We start from the raw sequence: 24,863 nt of genomic DNA on the forward strand, positions 1-24,863 counted from the left end.
TGATCCTCATGACACATCATAGGAAGCACCTCCATGGTTAACAGAGGACAGAATTAATATTAGACTTGGGAAACTTAACATTAATTAATCACCGGGACCAGATGGCTTGCACCCGAGGGTACTTAGGAAACTCAGTCAAGTAATTGCCAGACCATTGTTTCTAATTTTTACTGACAGTCTACTGACTGGAATGGTACCAGCTGATTGGAGAAAAGCTAATGTAGCACCAATATTTAAAACATGTAAACAAGGAAGCACACAGAGATCGTCTGTTCCTAAGGATGAGCTCCGGCGTGTTCGCATGCTGAACGTGCCGAGCCCGCCAGGAAGTCGGCACAGTGCAGTGCTAATCACAATCAGTGAGACATTTCCCGATGTGCAGCTGCAGAGATCGGGAAATGTCTCCCTACCTGTGATTAGCGCCGTGCCGATTTCCTGGCAGGCTCGGCACATTTAGAGTGCGAACACGCCGGAGCTCATCCTTAATCAGTAACAGTGATCTCTGCATTGTTCCTGTCAGTCCCTCCCCCACACAGTTAGTAAACACACTGAGGGAACACAGTTAACCCTTTGATCTCCCCTGATGTTAACCTCTTCCTTGCCAGTGTCCTTTATACAGTGATCGGTGCATTATTTTTTTTAGCACTGATCACTGTATTGGTGTCATTGGTCTCCAAAAAGTGTCACTTAGGGTCAGATTTGTCCGCTGTAATGTTGCAGTCCAGCTAAAAATCACTGATCCCTGCCGTTGCCAGTAAAAACAATAAAAAAAAAATTAAAAGTCCCTAAATCTATCCCGTAGTTTGTAGAAACTATAAATTTTGTGCAAACCTATATACGGTTATTGGGATTTTTATTCTGTTATTAATGTTAAGGGTATGTATGATTGCAAAAAGTAAAAAATATTATTGTTTCTTTTTTTTTCAAAATTTTCGGTATTTTTTTGTTTATAGTGCAAAAAATAAAAACCGCAGAGGCTATCAAATGCCAGCAAAATAAAGTTCTATTTGTGAGGAAAAAAGGACATCAATTTTGTTTGGGTGCAACGTCGCACGACAGCGCAATTGTCAGTTAAAATAACGCAGTGCTGTATCGCAAAAAATGGCCTGGTCATTAAGGGGTAAATCCTTCCGGGGGTTAAAGTGGTTAAGGAAAACAGGACTCCCCATTTAGCACTTATTTTGAAAAGATTTCAGCAAGTGCATTTCAAAAGCCTTTGTTATTACTATTAGAACAGAAGCAGGTAATACTATGCAGCTGGATGGTCTGGAGGGGGCTGTTTTTGCCAACCAAACTCAGTTCAGATCTTCTGGAGCAGATCAAGTTCACAAAGCCATGAATTTCAGACAGTGTTAGATCTGGCCTGTTATAAATTAGAAGCATGGAAGCACTTGCTCCCAAAGCTCCCGGGCAAGATTTCCATTGCCTTCAATGTATTTCAGAAAACAGCAGGCAGCCGCTACATAGAAGCTGTGCTATTTTTATATTACTGAAGAAACTGAAGCGGAGACGAGCAAACCAGCATCGGAGACGGTAATGTTCCAAAGCTTTCTTGAAGTGGATCTTGCATGAGAAAAAAAAAAAGCAGCATTCTAACAGTATAATCTACATTTCCCACTCAGAAATTAAAGCAACTGACATATTTCATATGTTCTTTTATTTTTACAACTATATTTAATATTCTTTTCTTGGAATGATTCTTCATTTTGATGTGTCCTTCTGGCTCTAATTTAATTGTTGAAATCGGTAATTTTTACATTCATTCTAAGTGCACAGAACACAATGACAGCCAGGGGTATACAGTGCAGGTTATTGCAGCCTCAGTAAAGAGGACCTGTCACTGCTTGTTGTTATCACAAGAGATGTTTACATTTCTTGTGATAGCAAAAAATGAATAAAAAATAAAATAAAAAATCTAATCATTAATAAAATAACAAGAAATTTGAAGTGCCCCTGTCCGCCTGTGCTCACACACAGATGCGAGTGCACAAGCCTGTCCCATGTGCATATGTAAACAGCGATTGCACGAACGTCAGAGTGAGAGCAATAATTCCAGCTCCATACCTCCTGTGCAACCCTAACCTGGCAACTTTTAAAGGCTTTTGCAGTGTCGCCTATAGGGATTTAGTAGTTTGGTGCCGTTCCACGGGCAGATGCAATTTTAAAGTGTGACATGTTTGGTATCTTTTTACTCCGCATTTCATTATATATATATATATATATATATATATATATATATATATATATATATATATGTGTTTGGGGGTTCTAAGTAGTTTTCTAGAAAAAAAAGATGTTTTATACATGTAGGCAGGGCTTTTTTTTCAGCGGGAACGTGGGGGAATGCAGTTCTTGCACATTCAGCACTGACTGTATGTAATTGCAAGGGGTATTGGAGTATGCTGGAAGGTCTATTGATGTTGGCAGGAATCTATTTTTGTGTGGGAGTTATTGTTTCTGGGAGTGGGGGGGCAGGTCAGTTGTTAAGGTAGAGGTCTATTGTTGCTGGCTGCTGGAGGGTGTATTGTTGCTGGCTGCTGTGGAATCTGTTGATGTTGCTGTGGGGTTTATTGTTGCAGGGGTGGATCTATTGTTATTGGGGTGGTATTTTGTAACGGGCAGTCCATTGTTGCTGGGGGGGGGAGGAGTAAAATGTTGTGTAGGGGATCCATTGTTTGCTGGGGTGGGTCTAGAGTTGCTGGGGGGTATCTATTATTGCTGGGGGATCTGTTGTTTCTGGCTGCGGAGCATTTATTTTACTGTTTTTCTTCTATCATTAAAGTGGATGTAAACCCACCACTCACCCAGTATAAACTAATGGCACAGTATTAATGTGTGTGTGTGTGTGTTTGTGTGTGTGTACGTGTGTGTGTGTATGTGTGTATGTGTGTGTGTATATATATATATATATATATATATATATATATATATATATATATATATATATATATATATAATGTATGTATATGAAAGCCTCCTTAATGTATCCCTACCTTGCAAATGTCACCCCCCCCCCTTCAGCAGTAGGAGCCCCACAAAATTCTGAAATCAGTAGGTGGGTCTCTTTGCCAGAGCTCATTGGGCGGAATCGTGATGTCACCTCTGCACTCTCCTACTCCTCAGTCACACTGATCATTGCTCATTGATGAGTAACATCCAATCAAAACTCAGGAAAGGCAACACATGACTTCAGCATGCCCAATCATGCTGAGGATGTGAAGCTGAGATTGTAACACACATTCTGCTCTCTGCTCGTTAATGACACAAAGAAATCAGATGTCAGTCACAGCAGTGGGGGATGCGGCAACACAAACGTATCTCAGTATAGTTCTTTATCTTATTAAAAAGACAAGATTGCTTGGAGCTGGATTAACTCTTCGTGGCAAGTCTGGGCACAGATGACTTGACATCCTCTACTATACCAGGTAGAAGTCTTCATTAAATTTTTTTTCAGGTTTACATCCCCTTTAACAAGCCCCATACAAATTATTTAGCATCGTAAAATGACACTTGGTTCTGTACTCAGAGGTGGGTAGGGGGCGGCAACAAGGAGAGACTCAGCTGGGGCGGAGTTCCTGCACCTATTCTCTGGGGGAAGAAAAGCCCTGCATGTAGGAGAGAAGTGTCAGAATTGGCCCAGACTGGAAGTGGTGAAACATACATACTAGAGAACAGCAGTGACAGGTCTTCTTCTTTTTTTTTTTTTTTTTTTTTTTCTCAAAAAGTTTTATTTGGTAGTATGGTGGAACATATACGTATGTTGTGATACAGAAACATGTAGTATGGAGTATGATGTCTAACATGACATTTCAAGCAGTTGCAATTTTGGAACATTAAACAACTTGGTGTGATCCGGTGAAGAGATGTATAGGGTAAGGGCTGTCTCAAGTTCGTCAGGGACTACTTGGCGTCTAGGAGTCTCAAGTTTTAAGAAAAATGCATTGGGGGAAAGTATCCAGGGGATGCACTTGAGCCCGTATTCGGGTCATGTAGATTTATGTCTGTGTGTGTTTAAAAGGCTTAGGGGGTGAGTCACCAGTTATAGGTGAGTGGTCAATGAGAGGGCCGTAATTTTGTTCAGCTGGGTTGGGGTATCCTGTTAGGGGCTTGTCTAATGTGGGCAGTACCTATCTCGGTGTGGTAGCGGGTTTCTGAATGATGGTGAGTATTACTAGGTTCCTCAAGTGGGAAAAGGGGACTGGGGTAGGGGGTGGATGTTAGGGGTGGGAAGTGGGGGAGATGGAGGGAAAGGGGGTTTAGCAGGGAGAGGAGTAGGAAAGGGAAGGCTAGTGGGTGTAGCAGCGGTTTTAGATGGGTGTGCCAATGAAACGGAGGGGGTGGGTATCCATCTCTCTCTCCCTCCGTTTGGGGTAGTAGGTAGGTTGTTGGCTCTTTGGAATTCTGATTGATTGAGTGGAGAAGGTCTGGGAGTAAGTGTATTTGATGTTTATTTCTAGTTGTGAAGTTAATCCTAGGGTGTACTGGAATGAGTTGGTACCATTGGGCTGTCTGCAGTGATGAGGTTTCGATATTCTGCTGTTGTTTGGAAGTGGGTCCAACAGGCCCATGTAGTTGAGAATTTGGAGGGTGTGTCATGTGCGATGCTGAGGAGGCGCTCCATTTCAGCTACTTTGGTGATTCTGACTAACCATTCTTTAATTGATGGGGTTTGTGTAGAACCCCAGTGAACATGAATGCATTGTTTTGCGGCGTTTAGCATGTGCATTGCTAGGGACTTAAAGTAGTGACAGGTCTTTACTATAGGAAACTCTGGCACAAAGACAAAGTGCTGAAGTTGTTTCATGATGGATCACTGCACAGATCAGAAAGAATTAAAAAGATTCAGGTAGGAATCCACATGGAATTAAACAATATGGTTTTAGCCCAGAGTTCAGCTTTAAAAAAAATATTCCACTTCATCATCATTGACTACAAACCCTGTCTAGCATGAATTGGGGGAAAAAAAAGGGTCAGCATCTATTCCAATAACCATACGTACAAGACAGGATGTTTATTTCTGTTAGCGTGAAAGTGGGGAGACTATAATGAAAGCACAAATTCCTTTAGCAGGAGAGGTAGAGCTTTTTTGGTCATTACTCTGACGCTCCTTTACCTCCCAAGACATGACATTTTAAAATCTATTATTCCTGGGAGACCCAAAATTGGCCTCCAGTGAGCCAATTATGAGCAGTAATGCCAGCGAGATATGTGGCCTAGGACAACATGGGAAATTAATCTGTATACATATACTAAGCACATGCCGTATAATCATTTATAAGAGGTCAAAGATGACTTTAAATATTCAGATGTCCTGGGCCTTGTGTTTAACAGGGGGAAGAATACCGTCTGCTTTTGTCTACATAAACCAATCAGATCGTCCTCTTTTTTTTTTTTTTCTTTTGATCTGCTGTAGAAAAATAGCAACTGAAGGTTGAATGGTTTCTAGGGGCAGATAATTTTTTTTTCAAATGCTTTTTATATATGAGGCCCAGAGATGTTCATTATGATGTGGTTTATTATCGTTATTGTCAAACACATTAGCTGTAGAGGGTCCACTGTGACAGTGTTCCCTCATCACAGTGTTTAGTTATTCACAGAGACAGGGCTCAGGAAATTCATTGTCTTGTTACACTTTAAAAGACTGGAAAAACATTCTCAGTACTGCAATTACCTGAACCACAATTGTGTTGGATTCAAATTGTGTGTATTATTGAAGATTTAAGCTGCCTGTGGATGGTGCCAAGTCAGCAAGTAATCATACTGTCCAGATAGACAAGATCTAAAAGGAAGTATGTCAATGAATAGGGCAGCATTTGAACCAGAACACTTGCCAGTATCTCTGCTTCCATACTGTACTATGACCATGCGCTCTTCTCCAGCCTTTGGGAATGAGTCAAGCTGAACTGAAGCCTTGCCCTAGGCCAGGGACTCAAATTTTCACAATGGAGTTACCAAAAACAGAACAACCTCAAAATAAGTAGCTGACAGGTATAGGAAGTTAATACTTGTTTTCAGCTTGGGGCTTGTACATAAAATAACAGGTATTCAAATCAAGGGCAAATTGAGATGGAGCCAATTCATCTACTCCTGTGTTTTTGGTCTGTTGGATAAAACCAGAGATCTCGGTCAAAACCAATACAAACAAGAAGAGAATGTTCAAACGCCAAGCAGATAGCGCCAAGTGGCATGGCAAGAGTGTTCAGTACTTAGCCCAACCTTTCTCAAACTTTTTAACGTGGAGGAACCCTTGAAATTATTGTCTGTCCTCAAGGAACCCCTGCTAATAATTACTGTATATGTACAGTTTATGGTCCATTAGCATGATGGACATTGGGAAGCATCCTCCCCTTGGTGCCGGTTCACACTAATGCGATGCGAGAACCCTGCAAATCCAGTGCAGGTTCCCGCATTGCACCTGAATCGCCTAGTGGTTCACACTGACACCCGCAGCGGTTTGCAGATCTCAATGTAAAGTTAACGACACCCCCAGATTGGTCAGCAGATCGCAGTGCGAACTGTAAAATGGTGCAGGAATTGGATCGTATAAGTGTGCACACCCATGCGATCCGATTCCAGTGCGGACCAAAAAAAGGGTCCTGCACCATTTTGGTGCGAATGTGATGCTATTTCAGCCATACAGTTTGTATGGCTGAAATCGCATCGCACAGACATTGCATGTGATCTGAACAGCCATGCGGTGAAAATCACATGCGATGTCTGGCATCGAACTAGTGTGAACTGGGCCTTATAGATAGCTAAAATGAACAGTGTTGTCAGTGGCTACCAATCTGAGAGGTAAATATTTGTTTATTGATCAAAGAACCACTTAAAACAATGTTCATCTTAGCTATCTGTAAGGGGAGGATTCTTCCCAATGTCCATTATGCTAATGGACCATAAACTGAAGATATACAGTAATAATTATTAGCAGGGGTTCCCTGAGACCAGAAAAGTATTTCAAGGGTTCCTCTGTGTTAAAAAGTTTGAGAAAGGCTGGGTTAAGTATTTAACACTCTTGCCATGCCACATTCTGTTATTTGCTTGGTGTTTGAACCTTCTTTTCTTGTTTGTATTGGTTTTAACCAAGATCTCTAGTTTTATCCAAACGTCCAAAAATACAGGAGTAGATCAATTGGCTCCATCTCAATTTGCCCTTAATTTTAATACCTGTTATGGTTTTCAGCTTGGGGCTTGTACATAAAATAAGTAACTTCCTATGCCGTAGTTGAGAAAGGCTGGCTTACCCATTGTTCAACCCATTGATGACACGTTCACCTTAAGTGAATATACAATATTTTTAAGAATATAGCCACGAGAGTAAGCATCCCATTGCAGCAACAAAACTGTATTGAAGTTAAAGTCCAACTTCCCAGCGGGAAGACAATCCGACTGGGCGGACTCTCAGAATGTTGCAGCGAAGACTATAACAGTAGGTCTTGGGTCAACTAAAAGCATCTGTCTTCAGGGGCAGAGTGCCGCCTGGCCAGTCCATATATAAATGGGGAGGCTTCCAGAAAGAATACCATGCCCCTACTATTTCTCTACGCATCTGGAACCTCTCCCTGCCACTAATTACTGTCCCTGACAGATGGGTGACCTGTCCCTACACTACCCACATGCGAAATGCGCGCCAAGTATGGGAGCCAGGGTCTTAAATAGACTCTGCTTGACCCAAGATGGCAACCACATGGGGTGCCAGTATTCAATTAGCTCCCCCAGTGACTCAGAAAACCATAGAGGAAGCATATTCCTGTTGCCTTCCTCTCCCTCTGTAATGCCACTGTGGTTGAGCGCCACCTGGAGAACAAATGTAGCCACCCTCTAATAGGGAGTTGGATCACAGCAGCAAAAAAAAAGAATCTGCAGGTTTCGAGAAGGTTGAGAACAATATAAGTGACTTTTTGAGTTTTCTTAAACCAGAGTTTAGCATCACCTCTTTTTAAATATGTGGCTACATTACTGTGGATTTCTTTCCAGAGGCAATGGACAGGGTTGGAGTAAAAAACATGACTCAACCGCCTTACCGCCCCTTGGCTGCCTGTTCTATTTGCTCTCCTGCATTGTCACGCTGGCTTGTGATGGAGACTATAAGAGACTCATGCTGACGCATTGCACAGACATTTTCTACCATTATATCTATCGAGAAATCTTCCCTGAGCTCTTATACAGTTGCCACAGAAGCAAGTTCATGTAGACAGGGAATGGCTTCAAAGAGGCTGCAGTAGATCAGCAACACTGAGATGCAACAAAGGATAAAAAAAGGGAAAATTGCTTATATTACACAAGGCTTTAGCAAATTCAATACCATCCAGTTAAGGTTGTCATTTACTTTATGTTAAAGGTGAGCTAAAAACCGGAAAAAAAACAATCCCCAGTAAAAGTAGATAACGTCTGAACGTGAATCTTCTGGAGGAAGAATATAATCTGTATTAAAACCCTTGGTAAATAGAGGTACAGAGGATTTAATTTGCATTTTGTGCAGCAGTTAGTTGGGACTATGACAACACGAGCGCCATCCGATAACAGACAGGGTGTTGTTTGATTTATTTATTGTACTACAGTCCCAAAACATTTGATAAATATTATGTTTCTACCAAACAAATAGGCAGTCTTATCTTAACAGCCCTTCGTGTTCAAAATTTCTGTATCTTTTTTTTTATTTCTCCTTTTATCATTTTTCCCTAAATTGCCAGATGAGCACCTGTCTGACATCTCTTCATGTCATTGTGGACAGATTCGCTATCAGCCATGTCCTGCATTCATCATTGAAGTCATTATGAAATATTTTACATGACATGTGAAACCCTGTGTATAGAGAAGCCTGGATCTGATCAAGCGGCTGCTGAATCTCATACCGCTGCTGTCTCATTAGTTGCTTTAATTATGTGACTTCTGTTTAGTCGGAGCTTCACACCTAGAAGACTGATGGGAATTGCTGACTTACTGACAAAACTGCCATTTAAAATCTGTATAGGACGCAGAATATACAGTGGGGACGGAAAGTATTCAGACCCCCTTAATTTTTTCACTCTTTGTTATATTGCAGCCATTTGCTAAAATCATTTAAGTTCATTTTTTTCCTCATTAATGTACACACAGCACCCCATATTGACAGAAAAACACAGAATTGTTGACATTTTTGCAGATTTATTAAAAAAGAAAAACTGAAATATCACATGGTCCTAAGTATTTAGACCCTTTGCTGTGACACTCATATATTTAACTCAGGTGCTGTCCATTTCTTCTGATCATCCTTGAGATGGTTCTACACCTTTATTTGAGTCCAGCTGTGTTTGATTATACTGATTGGACTTTATTAGGAAAGCCACACACCTGTCTATATAAGACCTTACAGCTCACAGTGCATGTCAGAGCAAATGAGAATCATAAGGTCCAAGGAACTACCTGAAGAGCTCAGAGACAGAATTGTGGCAAGGCACAGATCTGGCCAAGGTTACAAAAAACATTTCTGCTGCACTTAAGGTTCCTAAGAGCACAGTGGCCTCCATAATCCTTAAATGGAAGACGTTTGGGACGACCAGAACACTTCCTAGAGCTGGCCGTCCGGCCAAACTGAGCTATCGGGGGAGAAGAGCCTTGGTGAGAGAGGTAAAGAAGAACCCAAAGATCACTGCGGCTGAGCTCCAGAGATGCAGTCGGGAGATGGGAGAAAGTTGTAAAAAGTCAACCATCACTGCAGCCCTCCACCAGTCGGGGCTTTATGGCAGAGTGGCCCGACGGAAGCCTCTCCTCAGTGCAAGACACATGAAAGCCCGCATGGAGTTTGCTAAAAAACACCTGAAGGACTCCAAGATGATGAGAAATAAGATTCTCTGGTCTGATGAGACCAAGATAGAACTTTTTGGCCTTAATTCTAAGTGGTATGTGTGGAGAAAACCAGGCACTGCTCATCACCTGTCCAATACAGTCCCAACAGTGGACATGGTGGTGGCAGCATCATGCTGTGGGGATGTTTTTCAGCTGCAGGGACAAGACGACTGGTTGCTCAGGACCTCAGACTGGGCCGAAGGTTTACCTTCCAACAAACAATGACCCTAAGCACACAGCTAAAATAACAAAGGGGTGGCTTCACAACAACTCCGTGACTGTTCTTGAATGGCCCAACCAGAGCCCTGACTTAAACCAAATTAAGCATCTCTGGAGAGACCTAAAAATGGCTGTCCACCAACGTTTACCATCCAACCTGACAGAACTGGAGAGGATCTGCAAGGAGGGATGGCAGAGGATCCCCAAATCCAGGTGTGAAAAACTTGTTGCATCTTTCCCAAAAAGACTCATGGCTGTATTAGATCAAAAGGGGGCTTCTACTAAATAATGAGCAAAGGGTCTGAATACTTAGGATGAAGTAAAGCAGTGCAGCGCTAAACCCAAAAGTCCAAAAACAGTCCCTTTAAAAAGAGTCAATAGTAGATAAGAAAAGGGGTTCTCCTCCGTGGTGATATAAGTGCTCAAGATATTCCATGCAGTGCTACATATCCGTGATACCACCACCAGCCAACCAAACCGCTCACCTCAGCACATGGACCCCTGAACTAACAGGTAGGTCAAAACAGCATTTACCACACTTGGTGGAGGGAGATGAAGACTTGTCTGGGAAGATGGTCCCACGGTAATGAAGATGGCACTCAAAATTGCAGGTCATGTCACATGTAATAAAAATGAAAATACATAGTGCACACTGCGTGGCTAAAAACAAATTTCGTTTATTAAAAATGAAGGTACTCACAAGCACAGCACTATACCCTAGTGCTGGGATATAGATAAAATGTCATCAAGGATAACGTGGGTTAGAAGGTGGCTGCAGTGATGTCCAAAAGCTCCCGCATGCGTATCGTCCTCCTCGGGACTTCGTCAGCGGTAATCATTACCGCTGACGAAGTCCCGAGGAGGACGATACGCGTGCGGGAGCTTTTGGACATCACTGCAGCCACCTTCTAACCCACGTTATGCTGGCATTTTATTTCGGTGAGTGTATGTCTGGAGAGTGTGATTCACTGGCACGGTGGTGAGGTGGAAGAAGCACGGAGTTACTCATCATTTGACATTTACCACTGAGGAATCATTTGTGTGGGACATTTGATTTAATATTTTCATCGTCACTATTTTATATCACCTACAGCCTAATTGGAGGCTGGTTCCATTCATGGACTGTATATGGAGTTTTGAACTTTGCAGCATGAATTGAGCTACATTCACGAGTTTCATATATATTTTATATCGCTGTCACTTATATATGTATTTACACCTTTTTTGATCACAGTATTAATGCTGTATTCATTTTATGTTTACAGGTCTATATATTTGTACGGTCCACTATTAATCTAGTGTGTCATACACAGATGATTTATCCACTAGTAGAGGGTGTCACCATTATTGTTTAGTGCAAGTTATACCCTGATCATTCACACCCAGTCAATCTGTTGATTAATAGGGGCGTGATACACGTAGATGATTGATTTACCAACTTAGAGTTTATCACCACCATTTTTTGTAAGTTTATTTTATGTTCTCAACTACATGCATCTCTGAGGCCTCTTGTTAATTTAGCGTGTTACACTCAGGTCACAGATTCACCATTAGAGGGTGTCACCACTATTGTATGCTGCAAGGTATATAACTTTATTATTTACACTTTATGTATGTGTTTACTAGAGGTGTGTCACACTTAGGTGATTGATTCATTAACAGAGGGCATCACCATCATTTCACATTGCAGATACACCGATATATATTTTATGTATTATATATATATATTTTATATATATTTTTATATCCAGGGAACTTGCTAACCACTAGTTATTATCATCAATATTTGTACAGCAAGTTACACCTGGAGTGTTTTTGAGCGCCTTCTAATTTACCCTATGTGTCGGCTCACCATTTTTGGTTTATAACCGACATTTAGGATTAAATTAACTACTGTTTTAGATTTTGTGTTAGTTATATTTTTGCGCTGACTGTATTCCGTTAACATCTGAATACTTAGGACCATGTGATATTTCAGTTTTTCTTTTTTAATACATTTTTAATAAATCTGCAAAAATGTCAACAATTCTGTGTTTTTCTGTCAATATGGGGTGCTGTGTGTACATTAATGAGGAAAAAAATGAACTTATATTGCAGCCATTTGCTAAAATCATTTAACAAAGAGTGAAAAATTTAAGGGGGTCTGAATACTTTCCGTCCCCACTGTATATGTATATATATATATATATATATATATATATATATATATATATATATATATATATATATATATATATATATATATATATATATATATATATATATATATATATATATAATTATTTATTATATCATTTTTTTTTTTAAGAAACACTTTTTTTAATCAGAGTATAGCATCAAGTAAATTAAACTCCTGGGATATTGATATGGTCAGTTAGGTAGCAGAGGGGGTTGTTAACCACTTAAGCCCCGGACCATTTGGCTGGCCAAAGACCAAAGCACTTTTTGCGATTCGGCACTGCGTCGTTTTAACTGACAATTGCGTGGTCGTGCGACGTGGCTCCCAAACAAAATTGACGTCCTTTTTTCCCCACAAATAGGGCTTTCTTTTGGTGGTATTTGATCACCTCTGCGTTTTTTTTTTTTTTTTTTTTTTTGTGATATAAACAAAAAAAGAGTGACAATTTTGAAAAAAACGCATTATTTTTTACTTTTTGCTATAATAAATATCCAAAAAATATATAAAAAATCATTTTTGTTTCCTCAGTTCGGGCCGATACGTATTCTTCTACATATTTTTGGTAAAAAAAATCACAATAACCATTTATTGATTGGTTTGCGCAAAAGTTATAGCGTCTACAAAATGTTTTTAAAAGTAATGGCGGCAATCAGCAATTTTTATCGTTACTGCGACATTATGGCAGACACATTGGACAATTTTGACACACTTTTTGGACCATTGGCATCAATACAGAGATCAATGCAATGAAATTGCATTGATTACTGTAAAAATGTCACTGTCATTGAAGGGGTTAACTACTAGGGGGCGGGGAAGGGGTTAAGTGTATCCTAGGGAGTGATTCTAACTGTCTGGGGGATGGGCTAGCAGTGACACGACACTGATCGCTGCTCCCAATGAGCAGCGTCATGACCGGGTCCCGTGGGCACGGTCATGGAGCTCACGGCAAGGTACGTTACTTTGCCCAGCTGTTCCATTCTGCCGACGTATATCTACAGGAGGCGGGTGGCAAGCGGTTAATCAGTTTCAGCTGCTTTGGTATTAATTTCATTAACAGGTGCACTAGATGGACAACAATGAGACGACCTCCAAAACAGGAATGGTTTTACAGGTGGAGGCCACTGACATTTTTTTTTTCCCCCCACTCATCTTTTCTGACTGTTTTTCACTAGTGGTAGCAAGAGGCGATACCTGGACCCTATAGAGGTTGCACAGCTCCTCCATGATGGCACATCAATATGTGCCATTGCCAGAAGGTTTGCTTTGGCTCCCAGCACAGTCTCAAGAGCATGGAGGAGATTCCAGGAGACAGGCAGTTACTCTAGGAGAGCAGGAAAGGGCCGCAGAAGGTCCTTAAGCCATCAGCAGGACCGGTATCTGCTCCTTTGTGCAAGGAGGAACAGGATGAGCACTGCCAGATAGACATGTGCAATTTGTTTAGTTCCAAATTTGTTTTTTAACAAATTTTGACAAATTCGTTAATTCAGACCTTTTCAAATTCCGAAATTTTGAATTTCCAAATTCCCCGAAATTGGAAAGTTTGAAAATTTTAAATTTCATAAATTTGAAAAATTTGAACATTCAAAAGAATGAAAATCTGAAAATTTGAAAATCTGAAATAATAAATATTAAATTATAGGTATTGGAATTTCCTTTCAAATTTGGCTGTTGGTGAACGTAAGGAGTACGAATTTATCCAAAGTTACGAATTATCTGAAATAACGAATGCCGCATCTAAACGAATGGAACGTAACAATCCAATAATAATAAATAACAATACAAAGTTCAAACTAAAATTAGGGTAGAGTGGGACTTTGAGTGTGCCTCGGTGGGGTTGAAATAACAATCTATACCACAGTTTTAAAACAATGTAGAAAGACTTTATTCACCATAAATATCTACAACACCACTATTCACACATAGGGGTCCACCCTGCTCTCTCCGGTACATGTACACCTAAATAGTAGATTCCATCATCATAAGTGGTAAAATTCATCCGTATGTGGTGCATACTAGCTCATTATGCCTTTGCCTTACAGGTTTTTTTTTTTTTTTTTTTTTCGCTTGCGGGTATACAACCACTTTAAGGTGTCAGCAAACCAAGACATTTTGCACAGTTTCATGCTCCCAACTTTGTGGGAACAGTTTGAGAATGGCTCCTTCCTGTTCCAACATGACTGCACACCAGTGCACAAAGTAAGGTCCATAAAGACATGGATGAGTGAGTTTGGGGTGGAGGAACTTGACTGGCCTGCACAGAGTCCTGACCCCCAACCTGATAGAACAGCTTTGGGATGAATTAGAGTGAAGACTGCAAGCCAGGCCTTCTTGTCCAACATCAGTGCCTGACCTCACAAATGCGCTTCTGGAAGAATGGTGAAACATTCCCATAGACACACTCCTAGACCTTGTGGACAGCCTTCCCAGAAGTGCTGAAGCTGTTATAGCTGCAAAGGGTGGGCCAACTCAATATTGAACCCTATGGACTAAGACTGGGAAGCCATTAAATTCATGTGCCTGTAAAGGCAGGTGTCCCAATACTTTTGGTAATATAGTGTATCACATAAGCTCTAATGTGTTGATGCAATGTTCAACATTTTTAGCATGCAGCTTTCATTAAAATAATACCTGGTAATCCTGCCATGAAGATGTTCAGTTACTTGCTGTTCTGGGATGACAACGCTCTGTCTCCTAAGGTGCTCCAGTACCGGCTTCCAATGAAGACTGCAACACACACTATGCAGGCTTGGTCCATTGTACTTGTACAGCACTGCAATATAGATTTGCCATTGCCACCAATATCCACAGGATACGGTGAGATAATTCAGGCTTGCTTTACCATATAAGTATACTGCTGGGATACAGAGTAAGATGTATATTTCTGTTGATGGAGCTTTGGAAATAATAATGAATGCAGATATTTCTGGAGCAGGAGAGGTGCATCTTCTGTGGTCATTACTCCAGCAATTCTTCACCTCCCATGACATGACATTTTATAATCTGGTATTCCTGGGAGATCAGAAATTGGCCCCCAGTGAGCCAATTATCATCAGCAATGTCAGCTTGAGGTGGCAAAAGACAGAATATATACTCAAGATGGAAAATGAACAATATTGGTATACAGACTATCCACGGCTATTCGTTTGTTCTTCAAAAGCTGTTAGCAAACCACAAAAGGTAGCAATATATGTACAAATATATGTAAATAGCTAAAGTCATTACCAATATCTACAATGGAAACGGAAAATAATCTATGAAGATGTCTGTCTTTTGTGCTCCAAACAAATGACACATAATGCTCATCCCTCCAAAAGTGGTTCCTTTCAACCACTCCCTTTTTTGTTGTTTACATTTTGACTTCCAGGTTCAAAGAGATTTACAGCACCAGTGCAAGGCAGTGTTAATTTTGTTGACTAAAACCGACTAAAACATAACTTAATACCTTTTTAGTCGACTAAAATACAACTAAAAAAAATGAGATGACTAAAATATGACTAAAACTAAAATGGTATTTTAGTCAAAAGACTAAGACTAAAACTAAATTAAAATTTGAAGTCAAAATTAACACTGGTCTGTAGTGCATGTTCATACCTCAATAACATAAATAATAACATATTCGATTTTTCACTCCAGCAGTATATAATGAGTTTGGAAATTGTAGCAAAATGCTTAAATAATGCATTACAATTTTACTACACCCATTAGATTTTAGATGACTAAAATGAGTTTGTCGACTAAAATGACTTTAGTCGACTAAAATGTCCTGGAGATTTAGTTGACTAAATGCGACTAAAAAAAAGCAAAAGAAATGGGACTAAAATTAAAATGCTATTTTAGTCCTAAGACTAAAACTAAATCGACATTTGCTGCTAAAATTAACACTGGTGCAAGGAGCAGGCTGATTTAACCACTTGCCGACCAGGCTTTTTCTGGCACTTTTTGTTTAAATGTTTCAATCAGTATTTTTTGCTAGAAAATTACTTATAACCCCCAAACCGGAGAGACCCTAGGGAATAAAATGGCAATCGTTGCATTTTTTTGTCAAGCGGTATTTGCGCATCGGTTTTGCAAACGCAAATTTTTTTTAAAAATACACGTTAATTAAATTTTAAAAAAAAACGAAACACAATAGTTACCCCAATTTTTTTGCATAATGTAAAAGATGATATTATGCTGAGTAAATAGATACCTAACATGTCACGCTTTTAAAATTGTGCATGCTTGTGGAATGGGGAGAAACTACGCTACTTAAAAATCTCCATAGGTGACGCTTTGAATACCTTTACAGGTTCGCTCTAGAATTATTGCTCTCGTTCTAACGTTCATGGCGATTTATCACATGTGTTGTTTGAATGCCGTTTACATATGCGTGTGCGACTTATGTATACGTTTGCTTCTGCATGCGAGCACGGAGGGATAGGGGCGCTTTAAAGAAATGTTTATTTTACTTTTTATTTCTACACTGTCCTTTCATTTTATTTATTTTTTGATCACTTTTATTCTTATTACAAGGAATGTAAACCACCTTTGTAATAGAAATAAGGATGACAGGTCCTCATTATGGAGAGATCTGGGGTAAAAAAAAAAAAAAATGTTATCTTTTCGATTAAAGAAAAAAAAAAAAAAATCTTCCAGCCTGGACCGGAAGTGACGTCATGGGGGGACTGTTCCAGCCGCTCATGAGCCCCTTGGACCGGTTTCATGAGAAAGCCAGCCACCTGCTGGAAAAAAAACAGTATCGGAGTTATGACTGGTATCTTCATCCATAATCCCGGTAAACCACTTGCAAACCGCAACGTGTATATACTTATTGCTGTCTGCAAGTGGTTAAAACTGACCTCCAGGGTAACTGCTAAAGAAAAAACATCAGAAATATATATAGGAGAGCTGTTTCACCTGCCGTAGCATTTGCACAGTTCTGCCACACAGCACAGCAAAGCAAGGTGCAACTATTTTTTTTTTTTTTCTGCCACAAGCATAAACTGTAGAAAGGATGCTGTCTCCAATCCCAGCTTACTGACTGGATAGTAAATGAGCAGCAGCAGACTAATGAGGTCATCCCTCTGGTCAGTCTGCTCACTTGTCCTATCTGTATATTCCATGCTACCAGCACATTGGCTCCAAATCCTGCCCCTCCCTCTCCCTGAGTGCTGCTGTATTAGAGATTGTAGGTTCAATTTTGGCACTTGCATTAGTTACATTAAAAAGCCACATGTAAACCTTTTAGTAATAACTATAGAGCTACAATAATGTGTGTATTTTAAATCCTCAAGGGGGCTTGCCTTAAAGTGTATCTAAACCCAGGGACCACACTTGCTCACTGCGTCCATTTATGACCGAAGCATAGTAAACTATGTTTACTATGCTTCAGTTTGTGACTGACCAGGAAGCCACATTTAGCACGGAGCACTTCCTATTCATTGATTGCCCCATACAGCTGAGGCTGAAGAGAAAGGCGTGTGTGTTTGAGCTTTGGGGTGCAGCCTAATGCAATAGGCTACACACACCTACGCCCCCCCCCCCCACCCCCATTGATTCATTGACTGGTAATCTAACACAAACGGGGTTGACTTACAAAAACTGCACACAGAATCTGGTGCAGCTGTACATAATAACCAATCGGCTTCTAGATTTTATTGTCCAAAGCTTAATTGAACAAGCTGAAGTAAGAAGCTGATTGGTTACTATGCACAGCTGCACCGGATTATATGTGCACCGGTTTTAGTAAATCTTCCCCATTGCACATATAGGCAGACAGGTTCATTGCCAGGCTTTTCTTTTAGGTATCGCTCATTACAAAGTAAGTTCTGTGAAATAGTGTCATGGAGACAATGCCGCATTTGAACCTGTGGCTGCTGTGTCAGTACAGAGAAGTCACATACTGCTCCTTGTCTCGTTGGCTGTTTAGTCAGATCTTCGCACCTTGAAGACCGCCGGGAACTGTCGCCTTTCTGACACCCACAATTGTCACACAATGTGATATCTGTAAGCTCAACCTGATGACTTACAGATGGAAGGTTCAATGTTTTTACTAGCTGCTCATTTATATCTGAGCCTGCACAAATAGGACCACCGCTCATTTATTACAATTAAACTGATTCATTTTATTTTCTGTTTTAATCATTTTTAATAATTAAAAAAAAAAAAAAGGAGGTATAGCAACAGTGGAGCCCATGCAGGGGCAATAGGGCAACAACAAAACTAACAAAAACTGGCATCAAAAAAGAGATGCAGCATGAAGAATGACAATTAATTGGCCTATACTTGAATAAAGAGTATCAGAGAATCTGCCCCGAGGGCAATATAATGTAGGCCACCATGATGCTTCTTCAGCAAGGGAATGGGGGATCAACGGAGAAAAGGGAGGGGAAGACGGAAAGGGAGGGGAAGACAAGGAGGTTAGGTATTCCCTCCACACATCCAGTGTCTATAGTGCCATCAGGAGACACTGGCCTTCATCAAGCCTCAACGCATGTCCCTTTGTGCATTCTATTGTGATTTGATTAAAGGGGCATTAAACCCAAAAACCAACATCATTGCAGCGCTATTATTGCAAAAAGAAGGGGGCTTTGGGACTTTAAATGAAGCAAGAACCTCTCGCCCTTTTAAAAAAAAATTGCAGCACTGTTTCTTCTCATGAGTGGTTCAAACAATATGGACTATGTCCAAGATATGTCTTAGGTCATGTACTGGATCTGAAATGTCATGCCTAATCAGGCAGTGTTGTGGAAAATTTTATTTATGTATATTGTCAGATGCCCCCCAGTGTCTGTTTTGCTGCAATACTCTCATTTGAGGGTATTCGCACATACAGATGCTGGTGGAAGACCATTGGATGCGGAAACCTTCCCGTGGACACGGCGGATCTGTTTACCTTTTTAAGGATGTCTGTTTATGTCTCTCCAAGGAACTGGCCACTCCATGGCGACTGCATTTCAACTCCTAAGTAAACAAGTTTGCGTACCTTGGGAACCATAGTATAACCATACAATATTATGGCCCACTGGGCCATGGTATAGTACGGCTCGCATCACTGGTAGCAGTGGGAATGTGCACACGGCTGTGTTCAAAGCCATGTGCTTGCTGCATGGTTTTGCACACCACCGTCTGCACTCGTCACTACTGCTTTTATATTTGATTATATGCATGTGTGTCATTGGTTCTTTTGAATGAATACAAGTGTCTGATTGGCTGATTCTGAAGTCAGCAGCCTCTTTTGTTATCCATGTGTTTAGTATAAATAAAAGCCACTTGGCTATTTTGCTCAGGATTTTACACGGAGCTTGAAGTGATACCAACGTCTGTTTGTGTTACTTGGAGAGATAAATGAGCGCGCTTTCCCGGCATTATATAAGAGAGCTTTTTGTGCTTTTAAGCGCAAAGAAATTATATGCTTATAGGGAGAAGTTTAGATTTTCCCTGACAGGCAGCCTTAAATACTATGTGTTGTTTGTTTTTGTTTTTTTGTTTTTTTCTTTCCTTTTTAATTTATTTTTTTTTTATTTTATTTTTTTTATTTTTGCTTGATTTTTGTATCTGAGACTGCATTTTTGCCTCTCTTATTTTTCTTTTTTTTTTCTTGTATTGTATTTATAATGTGTATTTTTTTTTCAATAAATACAGAATGCATAATAATCCCCCAAAACCAAAAATGTAATATATTGCAGCTTACCAATCGTTAGATGTGGTGGCTGCATCAGTTTTCTTTTCTTTGGCTTTTTTTTCCCCTCTGTTTTCACCTGGTGATCTGGCCAGTAACACACCTCCTGTATTAATGAGACACAACCTTAGAGGGATGAGCGCAGGAGACATAGCAGCATACTAGCTTATTAGCAGATTTAAAACCACTAGCAAATTGAAGCCAAACTCCGGCTCACACTTAAAAAGCAGTTACAGGAAACATTTTTTGTTTTTGTTTTCTTTTTCCTTTTGGGATAAAGGTTTTGCATGAATAAATAAAAGCTGCTGATTTTAATCACCCCTGCCAGTGTTTTGTCTCATCTCTGTAAACTGATACATCCTGCTGGAGAGTTTGTGCTGTGAAAAAAAAAGACTTGTTCATTTGCAGATGAAAATAGACGAAAGGAAGGAAACGAATACAGCCACCACATGTAGGAATTGGTAAGCTGCAATATAATAAATGTTTGATTTTGGGTTTATTACTGCTTTAACATCGACTACTCAAGTTCTGAAAAATGACCCCGAAACGCATTGGTTATAACAAATGCTCTTAACCTTTTAAATGGTTCAAAAAGTCCTTTAACCACTTGGCATCCGCGCTATGGCCGAATGATGGCCACAGCGCGGACCTGAATTCACGGGAGGCTGTCATATTACAGCCTCCCCTGTGCACGCGACTGTGATCACCGAGTCACTGAGACTCGGGTGATCACCGATCCAAGGAAGGGGCCGGTCTCGGCCCCTTACCATGTGATCAGCTGTCAGCCTATGACAGCTGATCACATGATGTAAACAAAAGATCGGTAATCTTTTTTTTTTTTCTACTCGCGCTGACAGCGTGAGTAGAAAAAAAAGCCGATCACCGGCTCAGATGTGAGGGACATTGGTCCCGAAGTGGAGGAGCCACCTAACAGTGCCACCTAACAGTGCCCACAAGTGCCAGCTATCAATGCCCACAAGTGCCACCTATCAATGCCCACCAGTAGTGCCAATCAGTGCCACCGAGCAGTGCTGCCTATCAGTGTAACCGATCAGTGCCCATCTCTGCCACCCATCAGTGCCCATCACTGCTGCCTCATCAGCGCACTTCAATGAAGGAGAAAAATTACCTGTTTTTTAAATTATTTATAACAAAATATAAAAAAATACATTTTTTTTTTTTAATTCAGTTTTTTACACTTTTTTTAACAAAAAGTAAAAACTGCAGAGGTGATCAAATACCACCAAAAGAAAGCTCTATTTGTGGTGAAAAAATGATACAAATTTCATATGGGTACAGTGTTGTATGACCGCGCAATTGTCATTCAAAGTGCGTCAGCGCTGAAAGCTGAAAATTGGTCTGGATAGGAGGGGGGTTTAAGTGCCCAGTAAGCAAGTGGTTAAGTGAGATGAACTTTTGCACCAGGCACTCCTCTGTACACATCCAGGAATTTACTAACTGGCAAGCGCTTCCTTTGTTACCATCAGAGAAGTAGTAGCCTAAGACCAGTACAAAAGCTGGAAAAAGGGACTATAAATAACTGAGAATGGGGGGGGGGGTGAAGAATGAGGGGCATGAATAAATCTCCCGGGTTCTTAAACTCTGAGATTTTTAACCTGGGGGTCTTTGGAATCATTGTGCTATCAAATGGGAATGTACTATAGGTCTACTCCACCCAAAAATCCTAGTTTAGTTTAAGAAGGATATCCCTGTGTGCAAGTACCCACTGGCTTTTATATATTTTGGGAAACTCCTAAATTTACACCAACAGCAGTAACCATTAAAAAACGAAATGAGTTTTCATTGGCCGGATGGATTCCATATAACATTCCCTAGGATTCCCTATAATCTAACATCAACAAATCATTGGTGAATCGCGCTACAAGAGAGCGACCATTCTGTGGCAGGAATATATTGCTTTTCATAGTGGGTTCTTTGCCATAAGAGGCTGGTGGGTGATGCAACTTTCAGGTGCTCACTAGGGTTTGGCAACATTGAGAGTTTTCATTTTCTCAAAATTGTGGTCGGAAATCATATTTCGTGTGTAAAAAAAAAAAAAAAAGTTTAAATACCCCCCCCCTTTTTTTTTTCTTTTATTAAGGTGATCCCATGGCCTCTGTATAAAAGACTTAGAGAGGTGGGGGTGGGGACTGTAGAGGGACATGTCAGCAAGTGACAAAGAAACAGCAGTACACTGATCTTCCCAGAGAAGAGCTGTGCAGGGGGGCACAAGTTTGACCATTGGAGTACAGGCAGGCTGTCAAATAGTAGAATGCAAAGAGGAAAAGTTGACATAATATCCCAGCAAGGTCCGTTTCAAATCTGAAAGCAGGGGAACTGGCAGGATCACCAGGTATTTCACACAAAGGGGCCAAGGCAAAGAGAAGGACGTTTTTCAATACAAGTAGATGGTAACAAAGACACATATCAGGAATATGAAATGTTAGGGTAATATACACGTTCTAGCAGGTACCCGCTCCCAATTCCACTGGCATCGCCTATCCCACAGGATGTTCTCTCCCCCACCCCCCTGCCTGCAACCTCCTAGGACATATCACAGGTCCCAGGATCCTGTGGGACCATTCACAGGGACCAGCATGGCTCACACATGTGCAGTGGGGAGCCAGCTTCCTTGGCGGTGCCGGGGACCCGAAAACCGATGAACAACCAGCCTGGGTGAGGACAGTGTTGAATTCTTGGACAGGTAAGTCTCTCAAAAGTCAGTAGCTACAGTGTTCGTAAAAATTAGATGTTTTTTGTTGTGTTTTTAGGACGCAGTGGGCTTTTAAATGGCTCTGGAAGGCTGCAGAAGGCTCTATTTGTGCAGTCCAAAAAAAAAAATTTTGATAACTTCCCTCCCCCCCCACCTTTTTTTTTTTTTGTCTCCCCTTTCTCTTCATTCCTTTTCATGTCCTCCTAGTTACTGCTAATTATGTGGGACTAGAAAAATACAGATCTAGAAACCTATTGAGCATTTTTTTTTTAATTACTCAACCTTTGCCTACTATTTTTGAAATCTGATTCTAATCTAAATACCAACATATTTTCTTGTATAGAAATTATCATTGATTTTATGAATATGTATATAATATTATACCTACTTGTTTTTTAATGATGTCCATTTGACCTGTTATGTCATATTTATTTATGTGCATTTTCGCGTATATACGTTCATGCATTTTTGTGCTAAATGCGCAAAAACGTATTCTCACGTTCTGCACAATATGTAAATGGGTATTTGCACGCATGAGGCGTAAATTACTGACCAGAAAATCAGATTTTTCGAGTGGTGTGTTTTTTTTGTTTTTTTTTTAACTGAAGAATGCACAGCGCTTGTTTATGTGCCTGTGTGCATAGGTCATTACAATTCATAAGCTGCATTCTAGCTCCGTAAAAAAAAATCTGTACTGAGCTTTTTCAAGCTGCAGTGTGCAAGAGGCCTTAGATTGAAAGAAGACTCAGACTCCGATTCAAACAAAGTTAGATCTCTTTCACATGAGTGGCAGACTTTACCGCCTTATTAAATATGATTCTCGGTGGAACAGATGGTTTAAAAGCAGAGGCAATATTGACACCACCTGCATGCCTGTTTTTTCGATCTCTAGGGGGTTAGGGCAGTATCGCATGTCAATATGCCAAATTAAAATTGTCGCATCTTGAAGCAAAAAATCGCAACCATGGCAATGTGAACGCGCTGCTCCAGCTGCCATGTAAATATGAAGGTGGGTGGTTGGGGCGTGGTAAAAACATGGATCCACCTCTTGCTTTCTCTACCGCTCCTCTACTAATGTGCACTATGTAAGTGTCATCAGCATAGGTTGATGTTCAGCATCGCAAGGTGCAACGCAAAGCATTGTCACCATTTCTCTGCGCTCTTGTGTAGTGACCCCTTTGGCACACAGGTGCCCTTAAATGCAGTAGAGATTTATTTTATCATGAAACCTTTTGTTATACTAAAGCTCAACACGAACATTAACTCTACACGGGCTTAAGGTTGAACCATTTAAATGACTTCTTAGCGTGTTCTCAGAATTTTACTCCATCCATGCTTGGGTGACCTTCACCCCGACTGTGACGAGTAAAGGGAAGGAAAGCAATCTTTAGGACACATTCCAATTACCTTTTACAACAGAAATGTTAAGGCCTGAGGTTCACTCAGAAGAGACCAACCAAAGGGCACCGGAGTCATTCTCTGTTGTGCTGTGCAGTACAAATGTTTAACTCTCTAAATAACATATAAGAATGAAATTGTGAAACTGACTGTGTGCGATTATAGGTCATTCACATCTGAGAGTTTTCAGGAAAGAGCATTTAAATTCTTGCCTAGGTTTGAGAGTGGAACCAATTTATACCTAAAGTGGATCTAAACCCAAGAATAGAAATGTAATATATTGTAGCTTACCAGTCTGTAGATTTCAGGCTATGCACATTTACTGCAAGCATGGAAAAGTACCTGTTGATCCTACCAGAAATGTATTGTCCTTGTAACTTCTTCATCTGTATTGAACTGAAACCTTAATCGAGGTCATCAGCTTCCCAAGTTCTCTTTCATGGACTAGAGAACACTTCCCCATGTTATAAAAAGGAGGAGAGGGGAGACTTTGTAGTTCAAATCAGGAGCATGAAGCAGGCAAGGGTAATACATGACTGAGTCACCCTAGGACAGGATGTTCATTACTGGCAGAATCATACAGGCAAAAGTCAAGGTGAAAAATCCTAAAAAAACAAATGCAACAACCATTTCTAAGGGTAAGCTATAATATTTTTTTTTTCTTTGGTTTAGATATGCTCAATGTTGGCTTTACACATAAAAATCTGATTCAACAGTTGATCACAAAATTTGACAATGGGGTCAAACCTATTAATTCTTGAAAAAGACACACAATGAGGTTGATTTACTAAAGGCAAATTTAGCGAAGTGTAGTTGCACTCTGCAAGAGCAGAGCATAGTAAATGAGGTAAAGCTTCACATTGCAA

General features: G+C 40.4%; 1 protein-coding gene across 2 annotated transcripts in view; it reads right to left on the bottom strand.

The window, feature by feature from the left end:
- Positions 1–24,863, bottom strand: part of CSRNP3 (cysteine and serine rich nuclear protein 3) — a 166,587-nt gene that overhangs the window by 78,064 nt on the left and 63,660 nt on the right. Inside the window, exon 2 of one of the 2 annotated variants that reach the window (XM_073634010.1) lies at positions 19,899–19,992. The exons of the other annotated variant lie outside the window; for it this stretch is intronic. Coding sequence (XP_073490111.1) covers positions 19,899–19,923 — 25 coding nt within the window. The 5' untranslated portion in view covers positions 19,924–19,992. The remainder of the gene's footprint in view (positions 1–19,898; positions 19,993–24,863) is intronic. 2 annotated transcript variants of the gene reach the window in all.

Source organism: Aquarana catesbeiana, linkage group LG06 (assembly GCF_042186555.1).
Source record: "Aquarana catesbeiana isolate 2022-GZ linkage group LG06, ASM4218655v1, whole genome shotgun sequence".
NCBI lineage: Eukaryota > Metazoa > Chordata > Amphibia > Anura > Ranidae > Aquarana > Aquarana catesbeiana.